Raw genomic sequence first — 19,319 nt, 5'->3', positions numbered from 1 at the left:
TACAATAATATGGAACCAACAGGAACAATAAAATGTGATTTATCTTACAATAGAAATGTACATATGTCCTATTAAAAGGATATCTTTTTACAGTTAAAAAAGAACAGTAAAGAGTATGATTTCACACAGTTTATGCTGTGTTTCCCCTACTCTTTTCCAATGCTTTCTGTTATAGCAAAATTCCTGTAAATGTTACTTTTCTGTTTGCTTGGGTACCTCGGGATTCAATGCCACTTCCTTTATCATTCATCACTTTAATGCATTCCAGAGTGTCAAGAGTAAAGAAAGCTCTGATAAAAAAAAAAAAGTTAGAAAAAATCTCTACCTTCTGACTCATTAGCACCTCTAGCTCACACTCTGTGATGTTCTTGTGATAGGAAAGCTATATTTTCCCAAATGCTTCTTCCTCCATGCTTCTTTCATCAAGGACTGCCCTAATGTGCCTTTATACTAATTCCAAGGGAGCCTGTTCTAGAGATTTGCTAGACTGAGGGGCTTCTACTCTCTCCTTCCCAGGCAGATCCTACTGTACAATGTCACCCTTCTAACTTATATCAGAGGTTACAAGGCTTCATTGCCTCCTATAAGGTTCCAAAGCACTTCACACTTCCCCAATACTCTCATCAGAATGTCAGCATCTCATCCCGCCAACATCAAACCAGTTTTTTATCCAGCAATAACACAGAGAAAAAGTCTGGGTGTGTGCTGCCCCACAGCACTCTCAATATCAGTCCTGACTGGGGCTTCCCTCATTGTGCAAACCAGATAGCCACCCACAGTTTGCATAAGGAATGTCCTGATTACCACAGTCCATTGAGATCTTACGACTTCAGAAAACCAACTGACTTTTTAACCCAAATAAGTAATGAATTTTGAGCACTAACTGTGCTATGTATGCTAAGAAAGAAGGGTAGGAAAACAAGACATAAATTCTAGTATCTTTTAAATAATCACACCTAACAAGTAAAACAAAACAATGCAGAAACCACAAATAATTGTACTGTAAAGTAATAATGTCTGATGATGTGAATTGTAAGAATATGAACTTCAGATTCTTGAAAAATTCCCTGAAAGACAACATAAAATAAAGTATAAAATAATTCTAATAAAATAATTCACCCTGAATTTGCTGCTTAACATGTTTTTATGGCTTTTGGTCCATGCTGAAGACATGCCGTATTTCCCAATGAATACGACACACCTGTTTTTCTAAAATATTGGGGTCTAAACACTGGGTGCGTCTTATACAATAATTGTAGTTTTTTTTGTTTGTTTGTTTTTTTGTATTTTTCCGAAGCTGGAAACGAGGAGAGACAGTCAGACAGACTCCCGCATGTGCCCGACCGGGATCCACCCGGCACGCCCACCAGGGGGCGACGCTCTGCCCACCAGGGGGCGATGCTCTGCCCCTCCGGGGCGTCGCTCTGTGGCAACCAGAGCCACTCTAGCGCCTGGGGCAGAGGCCAAGGAGCCATCCCCAGCACCCGGGCCATCTTTGCTCCAATGAAGCCTCGGCTGAGGGAGGGGAAGGGAGAGACAGAGAGGAAGGAGAGGGGGAGGGGTGGAGAAGCAGATGGGCGCTTCTCCTGTGTGCCCTGGCCGGGAATCGAACCCGGGACCCCTTGCACTCCAGGCTGATGCTCTACCACTGAGCCATCCAGCCAGGGCTAGATTTTTTAATTGCATTTCCCGCTTTTTTGCACTTGTTTTTGTGCTCATTGTTGAAGACAGTGATTCATCATCCGACACAGATGAGGACAAGCTAATATAGGGGAGTTTTGACAGGGATGAAGAGTTGTATGAATTTTATGATGAATAAAATTTGAGTTCAATAACTTTATGTAATACTTTTTTTTTTCACAATACGGGCCTCAAAATTAAGATGTGTCTTATACACAGAAGCATCTTATACATGGGGAAATACAGTAGGTGCCAAACTAATAAAAACGGACAAGCCTATCATAAAATAACTTCTTTCCAGACTTGTCTTTTCCATGGTGTCCCTTCATAGAAGACAGACAAATGTGTTGGGTCAATTTAATTCCTACAAGTTTTTAGGGGATTAAATGGTAAAGAATGCAAAGAGAATGAACATTTTTGAATGTCTACTGTATTTAGGGCACTGTGCTAGATACTTTTATTTACTCTCTGGTAAGACTTCACAAATGCCCTCTACTTAAGATCTTCTGTCACCATTCTAAGGTAAGAAGACTAAATAAGAGAGTTTCAGTAACTTGACCATTTAGGAAAACGTGAGATATAAACAGTGGTTTATCTATCCCCAAGTCCATGTTCATTCTACCCCACCATACTATCTCCCTTATAATTTGCTGGAGTACCTAGCACTCTAACTGTATCAATTTGTCGTTTCTAATGCATTTGTCCCCCCCTCCCTCAAAAAAAATGATGCTTTAGTGAAAGCTAATGCACATTACTGGACCTGTTCCAGGTCATAAATTTCAGTAGCCATTGTATTATATAACAGAATAATGGCAATAATAAAACTACCATTTACTAAAGGTCTAATATGTCTCAAGCACTCTACTAGTACATTACATGTTACCATATTTAACCCTCAGAACACCCCTATGGAATATATATTATACTGTTCACAAATTTTACAGGATATTTTATAGCTTCATATTCATTTTGAAATATCCCCTTTTATGAGCAGTATGTTTATATTGGAGATAGAAAAAAAAAGATTCAGGGAGGTGAAATAATTTTGTAAGATCCATGTTTCTCTGGATTAACTGACATTGATGCCCACACTCTGTCCACTCTGTTCCATCTCTCTCCTTCATTTAATGAGCAAACTGGTTATATTCCAAAATAAGGCAAACTGTAAGCACAAATGAAGTGCAAAATACGTTTACTAATAAGATAATGCCACCTAATGGCATCCCCCTCTCCTTTGTTATTTAAAGAATAGTAAGAGAAAAACTGACAGGTTTTCCATATATTTTGCAGAATATTTTATATTAGTACAAGTACATGAAAGAAAAAAAGAATAAAACGTATTTTTACTTTCTTTTGAAGCAGGGATTATTTCATGCACAATTAACTAGATAAAAGACAGTGATTGTCATTAATACTTTTATCTTGTATTGGATGAACCTACTTCAGAAGCATTTAATGTGAGAAATAATTTCCTTGAGTGAAACTCACATCTATAATACCTTTCTCACCTGAATTTTGAACAATGGCTAGTGTGTACCTATTGAATGAATTTCAATGTGATTTTATTATTATAAAAATTAATTCAATCACTTCATTAAGGCTTTTTTGAAAATATATCTCTATGACAAAACCTGGATAGTACTATCTTATGTCTGACTCATGTTAAGTCAATCACATTCTGTTCCAAATTAGGAGGTGAGTACAATTAGCCATAATAATAATTGAAAACAACTCCATATTCTAGACTAATTAAAAAGTAAAAAAGTAACTTATCAGTAACACTAAATAATTATCTTCCAATAATATAAGTGCTTTAGCTCTGTGTATATAAAATATTTCCCAATTATTCACATAAAAACAATTTGAAAGTTATCTTTCAAATGACAGCAACAAAGTTGCTGAAACACTTATATTTTAATATTATATATTCTTGGGTTTTCTCTGCTAAAAATAGAAACAGTGTAATAGGGAGACTTAAATACCACTTCATTATTCATTTTATCAATACTATAGCTTTTCCACTAACTTTATTCAATCAAGTTTGCATCTCTACCACTCTACTTAAAATGTCCTTTCCCAAAATACTGTCAACTATCTTACCAATTCTTTTTTCCTTAATCTTTTCCAAAATATTTCATAATCCCTTTCCAGCCTTTCAGGAATTTTTTTAACTTTTTGCCACCATTCCCTTCATAAAATTTCTTCTTCCATTTAGTACCTATTGTCATTTTCCTTGGACCTGTTCTGACCGCAGGTTCTTGGGCATACAAGTTCTCTCATTTCTCCCCTACAGTGGTCCTTTAAATCTCCATATCCTGGTCCCTCTTCTCAGTATTTTTTCTTCTTTTAATGATTCTCCACAACTATAACACCTTATAATGTCATATATTTTTAGAGTTCCAGGTCAACAACTTCAGACTTACTCTTTCTCCTAAACTACCCACCCATTAAATTTCCCATTACATCTATTTATCTGAATGGATTACGGGGTCATCAGGTTACAACAGTCTCGACAGATGACATTTCGAGTTTATGACACTCCCATAAAAATTATAAAAATTGAAACGTGAGCGTTTCAGTTTATGCCGTTAGCGTTGCTCTTAAGGACTATGTGGGTGAACTAGTTTGGTTGCACAGCGGAAGAATACGCAGTAACACAGGGTCTGAGCGGTGGAGTTAGCGTCCCCCCAGGAGGCTTAGCTATACCATTTTGGACTGTAAAAAGCGCAGTGGTCCATTTGTGTTAGGCTATGGTATGTTTCAACTTACACCAAAATTTGGGTTATGCCACTGTCGTAGGAATAAAACTGTCATAACCTGAGAACCTCCCGTATTGTTACCTCTAGTTCAATATATCTGATTTAAATTGATAATCTTTCTCCCCAACCCCCAAAAGCTGCTCTTCCTTTTTTCAATTCCTCTGTCACAAGTAGCTGGGTGCAGTCATGATGGAGATGTGGATGGCAGACACTGTGTCCCCTGTACTAATCACACTAAAACTTCTATGATGTGACCCCCAAGTTCTCTTCTACTCACTTGTTACTATAACTTCTGTTGTCCTAGTTTTGCTGCCTTTTGCATCTCGATCCTCTCCTTGCTGACCTTTTAGCCCCTTCATTTCCCTCTCATCATTTTGGGCAAAGAATAAGTCAATACTTTGTTCCAGGATTCCAAAGGTCTCCACCTGCTTTAAAAATTAAGTTCTAACATCTTTACCATGGTTTCAAAGTTTTCTTACAGTCTGGTCCCAAGTCACCTTGATGGCATTAAATTCATTCATTTACACCAAACAGCCCGGACTTGAGCTATAGTACTTCTAAGACCTAAGCATGTTGTCATGCCTGTCATTTTTATTGTCTCTTCTCTCTGCACAAATTGGACCTCTAGTCTTCCCTGTGTAGAAATCCAGCTCATCCTTCAAAATCCAGATCAAGCCCTGGCCGGTTGGCTCAGCGGTAGAGCGTCGGCCTAGCGTGCGGAGGACCCGGGTTCGATTCCTGGCCAGGGCACACAGGAGAAGCGCCCATTTGCTTCTCCACCCCTCCGCCGTGCTTTCCTCTCTGTCTCTCTCTTCCCCTCCCGCAGCCGAGGCTCCATTGGAGCAAAGATGGCCCGGGCACTGGGGATGGCTCTGTGGCCTCTGCCTCAGGCGCTAGAGTGGCTCTGGTTGCAACATGGCGACGCCCCGGAGGGGCAGAGCATCGCCCCCTGGTGGGCAGAGTGTCGCCCCTGGTGGGTGTGCCGGGTGGATCCCGGTCGGGCGCATGCGGGAGTCTGTCAGACTGTCTCTCCCTGTTTCCAGCTTCAGAAAAATGAAAAAAATAAAAATAAAAAAATAAAAAATCCAGATCAACATTATTAGCTCCTCTCAGAAATCCTCCACATCCCCCTTTATCAGCTACACAACCTCTCTGCTCAAATAGTGTTTTATTCATTGTAATGCTGGTGGCCAGGGCCAGCCAGGTCCACATTGGATTCGGGCAGACAATAGACTCTCTGCAGAGCCAGAAAGTGTTAGGACCATTTCATTTAATAAAGTCTCACAACGGCAGACAAGCACACAGGCAGGGAAAATCTCTTCTCCAGCACACAAACAGCAAGAATGGTCCCTCAGAGTGGCGGGCAGGCGCCCTGCCATCCACAATCCCCCATTTCTCTCCAGTGCGAGCACCCATAGCCTTATATTAGGCTAAGCACACGCGCCTCTGCCAGGGGCTCACACACTAATCAAGCAAAGGGCTTGCAGCTGGTAAACCAGCGAGCAAGCCTAACACAGCTGCCCCCGTTCCACCTCTTTAGGGTTGCTCGCTTCACAGTCTACATGACAGGAAACAGAGACTACAGCAACAGCAAAAGTTACACAATAATTGCAATTACAAAGGTGCCCTTCACAATGTCTCCTGAGCACTTTGCCCAGGGTGTCACCCGGCGGCCCACCTCTAACTCCCTACCTTATGGTAGGTAGGAGGGCCAGTAGAGTCCAGGGCTGTGTCCATGGAAACCATAAAGTGTCCTTGGTGCACCTCTGCACCTGGATGAGTGTGGACAAGTCCTGCCGGGGGTGAGGATGACGGAGACGCAAAGATTCGATTCCAGGGACCAGGTTCAATGACGCAGATCCACTTTATTCAGAAAGTAAGCTAGCTTATATACGTGGGTTCAGCCTATAGGGTGTTACAGCGTGTCCTTCGTAGCCAATGGATGAAAAGATCAGGGAGCTGCATTGTTGGCGCTAAGTCACTTCCTTATAGCGGGCGAGCTCCCTTCCTGAGTGTGCCCAGGAGGCTTCTGGGAGCTGGAGTATTCTCACAGCATTGCATCAGCCGCAGCTGCTAGGAATGTGCTCTGCGCTCCACCCACAGATGAGAACCAGTGCAGGAGGTCCCCCGCAGGTGCCATGGCCCCCCCATCAGGGTTCTCACAGTACTGTCCACGAGTGACATGTCCATCCATCAGAGGAGCCAGTGCCCCTCTCTGGTCATAGTCCAAGAGTCAGTCCATGACAGGCAGCCCAGCAGTCTGTGCAAATCACCAAGGTGAAGGCCCATTACAGGCAACTAGCCACACAGCTCTTCAACAGACCTCAGCACCTTTCCACAGTGTGCCATTGCCACAAACTCCATCCACACCTCAACAAGCTCAGACACTGGCCGGGTCAGACACATTCAAGGCCTGTGTCACCTTAACAGTTCTCTTAGCTGCTGCTGCTGTGAAAAAAAAGCACCTATTACCTTCTAATGCCAACACCTGCTGCACATTAGAAGGGCACCAGTGGTTTGCCAATTTCACATAGAGCCTCTGGCCCCCGCCCATCCCTGTCAGATGGGTCCCTTGTGCTTCCCCCTATTCAAACTGGAACACTGGGTCTTGGGGATCCTGTAATCAGAATGCCAGCCATTTTTGAGCAGATGCCAGGGTCCACCACTTCCCCTACTTTTTCAGCAGCTGGAACCTCTGTTCTGACTCAAGCAGCCGCCAAAGCTCCAACAAGACTTTATTAGGCTTGCCATCTAATTTCTCTCTATCTGCCCTGGCTGCAATCAGGTCTACCCATATCTGTGTTCGGGTAACTTTCACACACCTGTTCCACTTGTTAATCAGTGGGGGGAGGGGCAGCAGCCCTCACAGCCTTACATTCCACCTCTGTTCCGGAGAGCATGATACCATCCACCCCTATGTCGCACAGCCACACCAAGCAGGCTGCCAGAGGCTCAGCAGGTTTCTGTCTGAATTTCACCCCCAACTCCATCAGCTCTGCCCGGGTGTAGGGCCGGACCACTGAGTGCTCCAACACCTGGGAAGGAGGCTGTGGCTGCCCCTGGCTTCTGGGTCTTTACCTTCTTGGCAACCACCAGCCAGGCTTGGAGTCTACGGACAGCAGTTGCAACCTGAGCCTCCCCCTCAAAAGAGTCAGAAATGCCTACTCCTGCCAATGCAGAGCCACTCTGCTAGCAGAAATGCAGCTCCATCTTCTGCACCCATTTCAGCTCCTGTGGCTGCAGTTTCTCAGCCTGAAGCTGACTCTCAAGCTCCTGAACCTGCAGTTTCTGCAACAGCCTCACTGCCAACATTCAGCTTCAGGGGCAAACTGCAACTTGCAAACCCATAACTCTTTGTCCAGAGACCTCTCCAGTTCCAGGCACTGTTGGTGCTCAGCCTGCACCTCACACTGCAACTCTCAGATGTGGTCAGCCTCCTTCTCCAGCGCTCGCCCCAGTTCACACCATTGTTGGTGCTCAGTATGCAGCTCATACTGGAGCTTTCAACCTTGCTTAGTTTCTCACACAGAGCCCTTGGTTTCTTCTCTCAAAGGATTATAAAAAACACCCAACCCACGATCCCCACCAGGAGATCCACAAGGAACAGCCACTCCTCTACGCCACCCGTCAAGGTTGTTGGTGGCTCCATACCGATCTGCTCCAAACCCTGCCCACTACTCCAGATATAATGCCAGTGACCAAGGCCAGGCAGGTCCACATTGGATTCAAGCAGACAACAGAGAAACTGTGGAACCAGAAAGCATTAAGGCCATTCAGTTTAATAAAGTCTCACAACAAGGGACAAGCACACAGGCAGGGAAAACCTCTTCTCTGGCACACAAACAGCAAGAATGGCCCTTCACAGTGGTGGGCAGGCACCCTGCCATCCACAATCCCCCTGAGCGCAAGCACCCATAGCCTTATTAGGCCATGCACACGTGCCTCTGCCAGGAGCTTACTCACTAATCAACCTAACATAGCTGCCCCACATTCTGGAGTGTGGTATGCCATGTTGTAGTTGTTGTGTATGTATAGTACTATTCAATTGTGAGTTTTTTGAGGGCAGGAATGACAATACTTTAGTTAGCTTCTACTACCACAGTGACTTCATATAAGTCACCCTATAAGTTTTCAATAAAAGTTTCAAATTGAAAAAAAAAGTTTCATATGACATAAATTGTACATTAAATTTTATATATTTATATAATATATATCATGTCATAAACTATGTATTATATAGATATATACAGTATATGTGTATATATATGTATATGTCAAGATAATATATATATGCATATATGTGGTATATGTATATGCATATGGGTACATACATTTGAAGCACTTTCAGGATGACAAGGCCCTTGGACATCCTCTTTTCTATGTAATGAATATTACAAAATAAGAAACCAAGAACTGGCCCTGGCTGGTTTGGCTCACTGGTAGAGCACGAACCACCATGTGGATGTTCCTGGTCTGATTCCCGGTCAGGGCACACAGGAGAAGTGACTATCTGCTTCTCCACCCTTCCCTCTCTACTTTCTCTCTCTCTCTCTTTTCTCCTCCCATAGCCAAGGCTGCATTGGAGCAAAGTTGGCCTGGGTGCTTGGGGTGGCTCTATGGCCTCCGCCTCAGGTGCTAGAATTGCTCCGGTTGCAACAGAGCAATGCCCCAGATGGGCAGAGCATCGCCACCTAGTGGGCTTGCAAGGTGTATCCCAGTCGAGCAAATGCGGGAGTCTGTCTCTTTATCTCCCTGCTTTTCACTTAAGAAAAATAGGAAGGAAAGAGGGAAGGGAGGGAGGGAGGAAGGAAGGAAGGAAGGAAAGAAGGAAGGAAGGAAGGAGAAGAGAGAGAGAGAGAGAGAAAGAAAGAGAAATAAAAAGAAAAAGAAATCAAGACCCAAAGTCATTCAATGTCTTTGCCAATGTTCTAAAGCTTGTTGGTAATAAACACGGTGTTAGAGTTCCTGCCCCAGCTTCTCATCCAGAGTACCTTTCTCTACATCACTTCAATGATCTCACCAATAATGTGACTCCGTATAAGTTGCTGTACTAAAACCAAGGTAATCCCAATGAAACAGATAGATATCTTGGACTGTCTCACCTCATTTCTCTGCCATTTCCCTTTCTGTGTCTTTATTTTCATCAAATGAAAAACACTCATGATTCTGTCATCTCTATATTTTTATTTACAATGTATCCTTCCCCGTTAAATATTCCCTAGTTCCTCCAATAACTATTCTCAATTACTTTACAGATACAGTAAAGTCCCCTTTCCCTCTTGAAAACAACAGAGGTCATTATTTTGCTCTCTAGCTTAATTCACCATTTTTTTTTCCACCAAATCAAGGATTACCATAAAAAATGATGTCATTATCATCCTCATCATAGTAGCTTATTTATATCTGGACATGCATGTAACTTTGTAGATTCCTTCTCATAACTCATTTGATCTTCATAACACTATAAATAGAGAGGGTATTCTCATATTTAGATGCAGCTTAAAAAATCAGGGGTCAAAAGTTAAGTGAACTGCCAATGTTCCTATAGCTAGCAAGAGCTAGAACAAATGTACCAACCAAGGTCTCCATATTCTTGCTCCTGAGAGCTTCCCACTATTTTATACTGTTTACTGGCTTGTGTTCCTACCATGACATTTATGTTAACATATATTGGCACCTCAGTTCCTGCACAGTGAATATTGCCTAGAATCTTCTTCTATCTGAATAATTGCTTGGCTCTTATTACGTTAATAGCACAAATTTCAACCAGGCAAGTACTATTTTTGTCCAACACCTATCTGAGAAGCTCTTACCAAGCATTCAAATAATACCATTTAATGGTAAATTATAGTTTGATTAGTGTTACTATGACCAAGCTTTTGAAAGATAAATGGCTTTAGCTAAAGTAGAGACCTTCAACTCTTGCTTTTCTATTGAAATTAATTAATTTGATGTTATCTGCATCCACTCATCAACTGATCTTTCAACTGCAAGTGTTCACAAGAATGGCTAACATTGATTCAAATGGCTTTTCTAAAATTCAGTGTGTCTGTGTATGTGTGTATATTTGTGCAACATTTTGAGGCAAATTATATAGGATAGCTTTAAATCAATTTCTGTCCAATCTCACTAAGTAGTCAGATAGATGCAACTCCTTTAAAAATTCAAGATATCAGTATAATTGCAGAGTAGGCTGATCTGTCTGTGTGGCAGAGCGCTACAGATAGCTGAACTCAGGAAAGAGACTTGCTCTCTAACTTGTTTGCAATCTCATGATGAATATATCCTGTCCCTCCTTTCTACCGCATCCTTCTCTTAAAGTGTAGACATGACCAAGAAAGTTAATTTATAGCCCTAAGCAATAGAAATGTTTCCCAGTTTACTCCGATAAACACCACAAGTTTCAAGTCTCCTAAAGAATTCTGTGTCCTTTAGACTGGAGCAAGAAGCCGCTGGAGAGGGAATAGTAATTCCTCACTTGGTATTTTTTTCCTGCCTGTCACTGCCCCACCAGGACCTTGAGTCAGCACTTTGCCAGGAGGTTCAAAGGAACAATTAGTTGCTGCTTTTGTTGGTTGGTTGAAACAAAGCAAAAGAATTTTCCAAGCAGAAAAAGTTTAAATGTAAACATTCTAACAATTGGGCACTTTTTAAAAATCTGCAATTCAGTCGTTAAGAAATGAGCTTTACCTGGTCTCAGTAAGCTCACTGGAGCCCCGTTCGCCTTTAACTGCCAGAACTGCTCTTGCTTGGCTTGTTTCCACGTGTCCCACCTATCCAAGGTTATATATACAATACTTAACCAATTCAAGTCTATATTCATCTGTATCACGGCACTGAGCAAATAGTTTGCCTCAAGATAGAATAAAGACTGGGGCTAAATGTGTGCTGGCTCTGCTAGAAAAACATGTAAGAAACTCATAAAAGAACGAAAATCCAGAGGTTAAAAACCCGGTACTTCACCTTCCAAGTGCAGCGCTGGCTGTCCTTATTAACTACACAGCTGCGAGAGAGAGAGATCATTCCAGGGACTCACTAATGCCTCTTAGTTGTTAGGTTTCTCTTTCCAAATAGCATCGGACGTGACCTAATTTGCTGCCCAGGACTCATACTTTTACCTTAGGACCCCAGCACGCACGGGCCATCAAGAAGCACCGGGGTCCCTCCCAAAGCCCGGCAGTTTCGTGAGGCAGACCCAGAAGTGAAGACGGGACGAAGGGGAACTCCGTGCCACTTACCAGTCCTCCACAGATAGAGGATGGGAGCCTCCGCCTCGCCCTGCGCCGCAGCCCCGCAGGCGCCCGGGCACAGCAGCAGCAGCGGCGGCAGCAGCGGGAGCAGCTGCAGGACGCCCCGGCGCCGGCCCGCCGCTCCCGGGCTCCGGGACGCGCAGCGCCTCGCTCGCAGCCCCATGCCGCTCGCGGCCGCTCCAGGGTCCAGATCCCGAACGCGGTCGGCAGGGAATTTTCCTTCGCCCTCCGCACGTCTTCCCAAGGAGGACGGAAAGCAGAGCCCTTCCCTGCTATTGTTCGTTTCCGATGAAAAGGAGGGAAAGCTCTCAGCACCAGGGAACAAAAGCGTCCGCGGTGGCCGTGGCTGCCGCCGCCTCCGCCTCCGCCGCCGGCGGGGATGCTGCTGCGGCTGCCATTCCGCGCACAGTGGCAAGTCCTAGCGGCGAGCGAGCGCGAGGCAGCCGTCCGCAGGGGGCCCCAGCTGACTGAGCAGGTCCTCCAGGTCTGGGAGCCGCGCAGCCCCCGCCAGCTGGAGGGAGAGGAGGGGGGCGTGCGCCCGAACCGGGGAGAGGGGGCTGGCGGGGGCGGGGGCGGGCGAGAGCGCGAGGGCAAGGGAGGGAGGGAGCGCCAGAGGGGCCGCCCAGATGCAGCACACCCGCCCCAACAACTCCGTGCACATGGTGTGATGAAATATGTTTGGAAGGATACTCCAATAAAAAGAATCATCGCCCGACAGGCTTCGGCTTGACAAATAACAGGCACTGAAATTCCTCGTCACCCAACGAGTCTAATACTAGATCTAGAAGCATGGTATTCTTGGTGTATATTCACACAGAGCATCCGTGTTTAGAATGTGTTTTAAGCGGTGTCTTCCGAATCACTTTCTGTGGGGCGCAGTATAGGATCAGAGGTGAAAAGCCTTGTAAAACAACAGAGGTGTTTACCTGCTGCCGAAATGCACTTACCCACTTTTTTGAGTGTTTTTTTTTTTAAACTTAATCTATTCTCAATAAAAGTATGAGTAATATTGATCTTGGACAAATCAAAGTACACTGTGATTTAATAGGTTTCTAAACAGAATTAGTATGTAGTAAGTATTCCCAGTGCGGTCTAGTTATAGGGATAAAATTTTATAAAAACTAGTCGAAAATTATATTTCAGATAGAGGAATAAAAATCTCTCTCAAAAACAGGCTGTCGTTATGTATCCACACACTTGTGAGTAACATTAAAGGAGAAACTGAGTTTTCATTTTTTAGATATCTTCAAATTAGTAAAATTTTTACTTAAAAATCCCTGGCACTCATTTTCCTGAACTTAGTGAAGAAAAACGTCATCTCAATAACCTCATGCGTTTGGGTCTTTTGTTCTTTGTGTTTCACTTTCTTAAACCAGTGTTAAAGGAGGAATGGGTGTGAAATCAGATAATGCTTTGCCCTTTCTCTTTTTTCCTTTCCCCAATTATGACCTATTATTATTATTAATTCATTTCCTAGTAAAGCTAAAATAATATCAAGGCATTTAGCCAATTAACAACTCTGCAAACAGAAATCCAAGCCAAAGAAAAACTATTCACATCCTGTCAGCAATATTTGGCCAAATAAAATAAAATTTAAAAAGCAGGAAGACTACTTTGATGAATATCCTCCATCAGCAAAGCCAACCCAAGAGTTGTAAATGAGGAAGCTACTGCTTCTGAGAGAGGAAACCTTCCATAAAGCTCTCTTGGGACGCCTGTCATTTTGCAGATCATTCCAGACACAGCCCTTCTGCATGCATTAGATTAAGAGCAGGTTTGATCAAATAATTCCCAGATCCTGCCTGTTTAAGTATTCTGACATCAGAGGAAATTAGCAACGTTGAAGCTTGCAAATTCCTTCTTTGTTTACTTTCCACTCTGTTAGGCCTCTAAGAGGGAATTAAAAGCTCAGAGAGCCCTAGCTCTGTGAGTCTGTGATTAGGAGAGATAAGCTAGTGTGGATTACTATTTCTTCACTGCTGAAAAACAGGCAACAATCAAAAGATTATGGGTTGATAAGGGGTACAAAGGAAGCCTGATCTTAACTAATGTATGACTCAATGAAGGAGTTACACCAAACAAGAAACAGTTAAACCCAAGAAGAAAACAGGACCTGCTTGATTCTGTCCTGTAGAGAAAACAGCAAGACCATTCTACAATGGCAGTGTTTTCCTATCCTGTTTGTTTATTTCACAGCTACCATAAATGCTCTAACCCCTGAAATCCTCTAACTCTGGCACAAGGAAGATTTCAAATGGGGAGTAGTCTGTTAATATCAGCCCATTCTAAGCATTCTTGGGAAGTCCCAAATCAATTCATCAAGTAGAAACTATTTATATAATAGAAGAGAATCTAAGAGTCAAATTAATGTACAAGGTAATTACTTAACCCTTTGGAAAGTCATCAGAAGAAGCTATACTTGATAGCTTAATGCAAAATGAAAATTTAAGATTCTAATCTTTATATTTATCCATGCTTGTATGATAACTGGTCAACTGGGAAAATGTTTAAACATTATCGCCGCAATTCAAGTATTATACTTAAGAGCCGGGAACCACTTCTAAATTTGCTGCCATTTAAAATACTCAACTAAAGTGAATATTCTGCAGTAGTGCTTAAAAATAGTCAACAATTGCTATATTTCTTTTAATTCCAATTTATACAAGGCTTAAGGATCACACAAGAACACACACACATGCACCATCAGTCACTAGCAAAGACATCTCTGGACAAGGTTATAGAAACTAAGTCATATAAACATCTGTCTCCACCACCGCCACATATCTGCTCTATAACAATGTCATTATTGCACTTGAGGACAAAAAGGTATGGGTCTCTGAGGAGACAGAAGTGATTTTATATATATATATAATCACTGAATATATATATTCAGATACATGCTCCTTCGTGAAAGCTGTAGTGTTCAGTTGGGTAAATCCTATCAATAAAAAGATAGCAAGACATAGCATTCTTTGTTTTCTATAGTATGATATAAATAACATACAAATGTTTAATGACATGATGTCAAAATCTAGTCATGAGAAGTCTCAAGGAGGCAGATTAAATTGACCATCTGTACAGCCTGCCATGGAGGAAATCGTCCATCATTTTTCATGAAGAACTGTTCAAGTATTAATGAGCCAGGGCTATAAAAGTTTTCCAAACCAATGGATGAAAAATGCAAAGCATATTTTTTAATGTTTAGAAATGAGACGATTCTGAACCTATCACCTCTCATGTGGTATCCTTTCATCTGTCTTTATTATTTTTCTATCATGCCCAACTCCAGAGAGTGGGGAGGGTGTATACAAATCTATTGCATGTCTTTTTCTTTTATTAGAACATAAGCATATAAACTTATTGCATAACTCATAAGACATATGGATAATGGCTCAGTGATTAGTACCAATATTTAAAATCAACCATCAAAAATTCAATTACTTGACAGAAAGGGAAACAACTTTTAGTATCATCCATTTTTATGAATAAAAACAGTAAGTAAGTGAAGAAATATATAGTGATTCATTGCTATATAGGGTTATTGTTACATAAGCCAGTGTTTAAGAATGTCCAATTTGAAATAAAAATTTCAAAACATTTTTTTTACATAAATGAATTTGATTTCTTTAAAGAGGAAAAAAAGAAAGAAATTCTGTTTGTATGGCCTCTAGGTGTCATACTTGAACAAGATTTGGGGTTGGCAAAATTAATTTTGGGCTTCTTTTATTCCCCTCTTCCTTGCCACACCCACCAAATTATTAAAAAATAAAACATTTCATTTTTTATCTTTGCAATAAGTATCCATAGATTTTCCTTTCTCTCCCAAGTCTGGGGAAGAGAGAGAGAAAAAGAGAAGCTCAAGGAAGCGGGGTGGAGAAGCAGATGGTCACCTCTCCTGTGTGCCCTGACCGGGAATCAAACCCAGGACATCCATACACCACCGGGCAGACACTCTACCACTGAGCCAACAGGCAGGACCATATTGTACTTTATTAGCATAATTTAAATACCATCAAAGGCACCCATTTAAAGTATACAATTCACTGGTTTAGTCCTACAGTTTACAACTATCATCACCATGTAATTTTAGAACATTTTCATTAAGTCAAAAAGAAGTCCCAACCCCATTGGCAGTTGCGCCCATTTTCCCCCTCACCGGACTCTGGCCACCGCTCACTCACTGTCTGTCTCTATGGACTGACCTATTTTGAACATTTTATGTAAATGAAATCATACAATATGTGACCTTTGGTGAATGGCTTCTTTCACTCAGTGTCTTTTAGGTTCAATCATGGTATATTATGAATCAGTATGTCCTTGCTTTTCATGACTGAATACTATTTTGTTATGTGTATATACTATGTTTTCTTTACCCTTTAATCAGTTGGTGAATATTTGGGTTGTTTCCATTTTGGTTATCATAAATAAATATTTATGTACATCTCGTAACTCTTTTTGTCCCTCATTTCCCCCTTTCCACCTTTTTTCATGTTTTTCAGCAAACCATTGTAAACCCTCTGAATCTTAAAAAGCAATTTTTGAGTTAATTATTTTTAGTGGATACTCTAAGGTCTACACTTTATTTCAGAATATTATTACTTCATTCACATAAAATATGGAATATTTTTTCCAATATGTCTCCTTTTTCTCCCCTTCCTTATGTGACCTATATAAACCCCAAAGAACAGTATTATAAATACTGCTGTATAAAATCTTAAATAATTTACAGGGGGTAGGAGAAAATAATATATATTAAATATAAATATTTTCTCCTAATCTCTCTAAATTAAGATTACACACACACATACACACGCGCACGCTCGCGCACGCGCACACTCTCACATGTTTACCATTCTGATATCCTTCTTCTTCATGTGGGTTGGAGTTACTATCTGGTTTCATTTTCTTTCAGACTGATAGACTTCCATTACTACTGGTGGTTTTATCTGGCAATGTCTTTTTTTTTTTTTTTTTTTCATCTTCATTTTTGAACGATAGTTTTTGGTGGATCAAGATTTCTTGGTTTACATTTCTGTTTTCTTGTTTTCTTTCACTCTGAAGATGACATTCTAATTGATGTTTTCTTCAAATCATTACTCCTATTGAGAAGTTAGCTGATTCCCTTCCACTCGGGGCTTTTTTTTTCTTTCTTTCTTGATGCCTTCTAACATTTCCTTATTGTCCTGGTGTAGAACTCTTACTCTACTCAGGGTTTGCTGAAGTTCTTAGGCATTTAAATTAATGTTCCTCATCAAACTTGGGAAGAATTGGAGCACTATTTCTTCAAACATGTTTTCTCTACTCCCTTCTCCCCCTTCATCTGGAACATCTATTACATATTTGCTGGCATGCTTGATGTTGGCTCACAGGTCTTTGAGGCATTGCTCATTTCATATTTTTTTCCTTTCCTATTCATCAAATTAGATCATTTCTATTGATCTGTGTTGAAATGTACTGGTTAAGCTGTGTTATTCTCCAGGGACGTAGGCTATTTCCATCTTTTGACTCAGTATCTCAACATGTGGCCTACATGATTGCTTTCCAAGGGAAGGAGAGGGCAAGAAAGTCCTATACTGCTACGAGATGTTTCCATTATTTCTCTCTATAGGCCATTGCACTATATGATGCCACGGAGCCACAATCTAATTGTAAGAACAGCTGGAAAATTTGCTTCCTTCTATTCCCGAGATAAAGAAAATGGAATGGATTTAATACATATATATCTAGCAATATCTGTGCTATAAATTTCTACCTACAGATAACACTGTAACCCAAAATGCTTATAATTTTCCTTTGCTTATCTGGATGTCATAACTCTTTGCATGTTTTCTAGTCAAATTTTTGGGCACATAGGTAGGCAATAGTGGGTTAATATCGATAATTACTGAAATGTAAAAATCAAAGTTTGTTCTCTAGAGAGCTGGTAGAAATTAAGTTGGCAATAGTATAGTTCTCTTAAGATTCACCTCTGATCAAATAAGAAATAAAATTCACAGTGTAGGCAGGATGGAAGTGATTACTCCCTGGTGGCTAACATGATGGGCTGAACGTAAGTTCTGTACGCTTCACACCCAATTCCTACAAAAACATCAACAGCAAAATTTCAAACGTATAAACATATAAGGCAATTTAAAGTAGAAGAGGAAAAAAACCCACAAAACGCGTCTTTAATAAGAGTGGTGGATAGTGGTCTCCTATGTTGCATTATCCTTTCATATTTGGGCAGAATTTTATAATAGGTTATAAGACTTCATAATCCCTCAGATGTAGTCTATATAAACTACATTACAAATCTGGGTTGTATAACACGACAACCCTTCCTTACCCCACCTTCGGAGTATGAGATACCTCTGAGTTATGACCCTCCCTGAAAATATTTTGCTTTATACTTTGATACATATTAGATTTCAGCTTCCTCCCTTATGCTATTATTTTAAAAGTTTCCTGCTATTAAAACTTTTTGCTAAATTTTTGACTCCATCAATTTTGTGCTACAGTAAGTCCTCAACATGGATAGGTTATGCAACTTTAAGTTAAACAATATATAAGAAAACCAATTTTAGTATAGACTAATTGATATAAAAAAGAGATAAGTTCCTACAACTTTGCTTCAACATTATAGTGAAACACTGTTGAATGAAATGTCATTTGAGAACCTGTACCTTCCTTTCCTGTTCTCTTTGGCCTTATATGTACTTTTTAAATCCTGCCGTTGGTGTTTTAGTGGAATGTTAGGATAAAGCAGGGAGAATCGTTTAATTGTGAGTCAATTAAACCCATTCTGTTTCATTGTGAATCAATTACTTTATTTTCTATTTTTCTTTTTCTTATGTATTTTTCTTATCAGCTCTAAAATAAAACTTTTATTTAATGTCCATTATTTTCACATATTAAATGTCACTTAGACCTTTCACGTCAGAAGAAATTAGTGGAAAAGTTACTTTTATGTGGCAAAAGAAAAATTAAAATACAGAGGTTTGACAACTTTCCTATTTAGTTAGTAATAAATTTGAAAGTCATACAATACCATAATCTCCCTTTCCACTTTGCTATCCAAATTAGAGACAGCTTTCTGAAAATCAGTGGTCCTGAACAGAAACTCTGCACTGAAGAAAATATAATCAACACAAATACTTGTCTGATTTGAATTTATTTATGGTACAACACCCATTATAGATGCATAACAAGTACTTATGAAAAGAAAGAAATAAGTTAAATAATTCACATGCCTAAAATTTGAAAGTAATTGTTTTTTAATTTTGTAAATAGAAAGAGAAACAATTGTGCCCAAATGTTCCAAGATAGATAGATATGCAGAATGAATTTAAGGACAATACATTCCTAAGAAAGAATGAATCTTGGCATACATGAACCAAAAAATGAACCAAAATGAACCCATAAATGAACCAAAAAACTGAAGCTTGTCTTGGAGATAAAACTTTATTAGATAAGAGATATGCTTGTTTTAGAAAAATTGACAAACATTGTTGATAGTCTTGCTACTGATTATTTTAAGTTGATAGATCTTTCTTTGCTTAGAGAATGGTCTTTTTAAAAAAACTTTAGCCTAGTAAACAGTAAAAAGAGGACAGATATTCAACACATCTTGGCATTCACAAGTGTAAAGAGC

The 19,319-nt window shown here is 40.6% G+C and overlaps 1 protein-coding gene across 1 annotated transcript in view; it reads right to left on the bottom strand.

The window, feature by feature from the left end:
* The window catches only part of THSD7A (thrombospondin type 1 domain containing 7A), a 391,822-nt gene extending 379,622 nt beyond the window's left edge, over positions 1 to 12,200 (bottom strand). Inside the window, exon 1 of the mRNA XM_066354435.1 lies at positions 11,678 to 12,200. Coding sequence (XP_066210532.1) covers positions 11,678 to 11,852 — 175 coding nt within the window. The 5' untranslated portion in view covers positions 11,853 to 12,200. The remainder of the gene's footprint in view (positions 1 to 11,677) is intronic.
* Between the last annotated feature and the right edge of the window lie 7,119 nt (positions 12,201 to 19,319).

This window comes from Saccopteryx leptura, chromosome 12 (genome assembly GCF_036850995.1).
Source record: "Saccopteryx leptura isolate mSacLep1 chromosome 12, mSacLep1_pri_phased_curated, whole genome shotgun sequence".
Taxonomy (NCBI): Eukaryota; Metazoa; Chordata; class Mammalia; order Chiroptera; family Emballonuridae; genus Saccopteryx; species Saccopteryx leptura.
The sequence above is the reverse complement of the archived record's forward strand: the minus strand, read 5'-3'. Positions and strand labels throughout refer to the sequence as shown.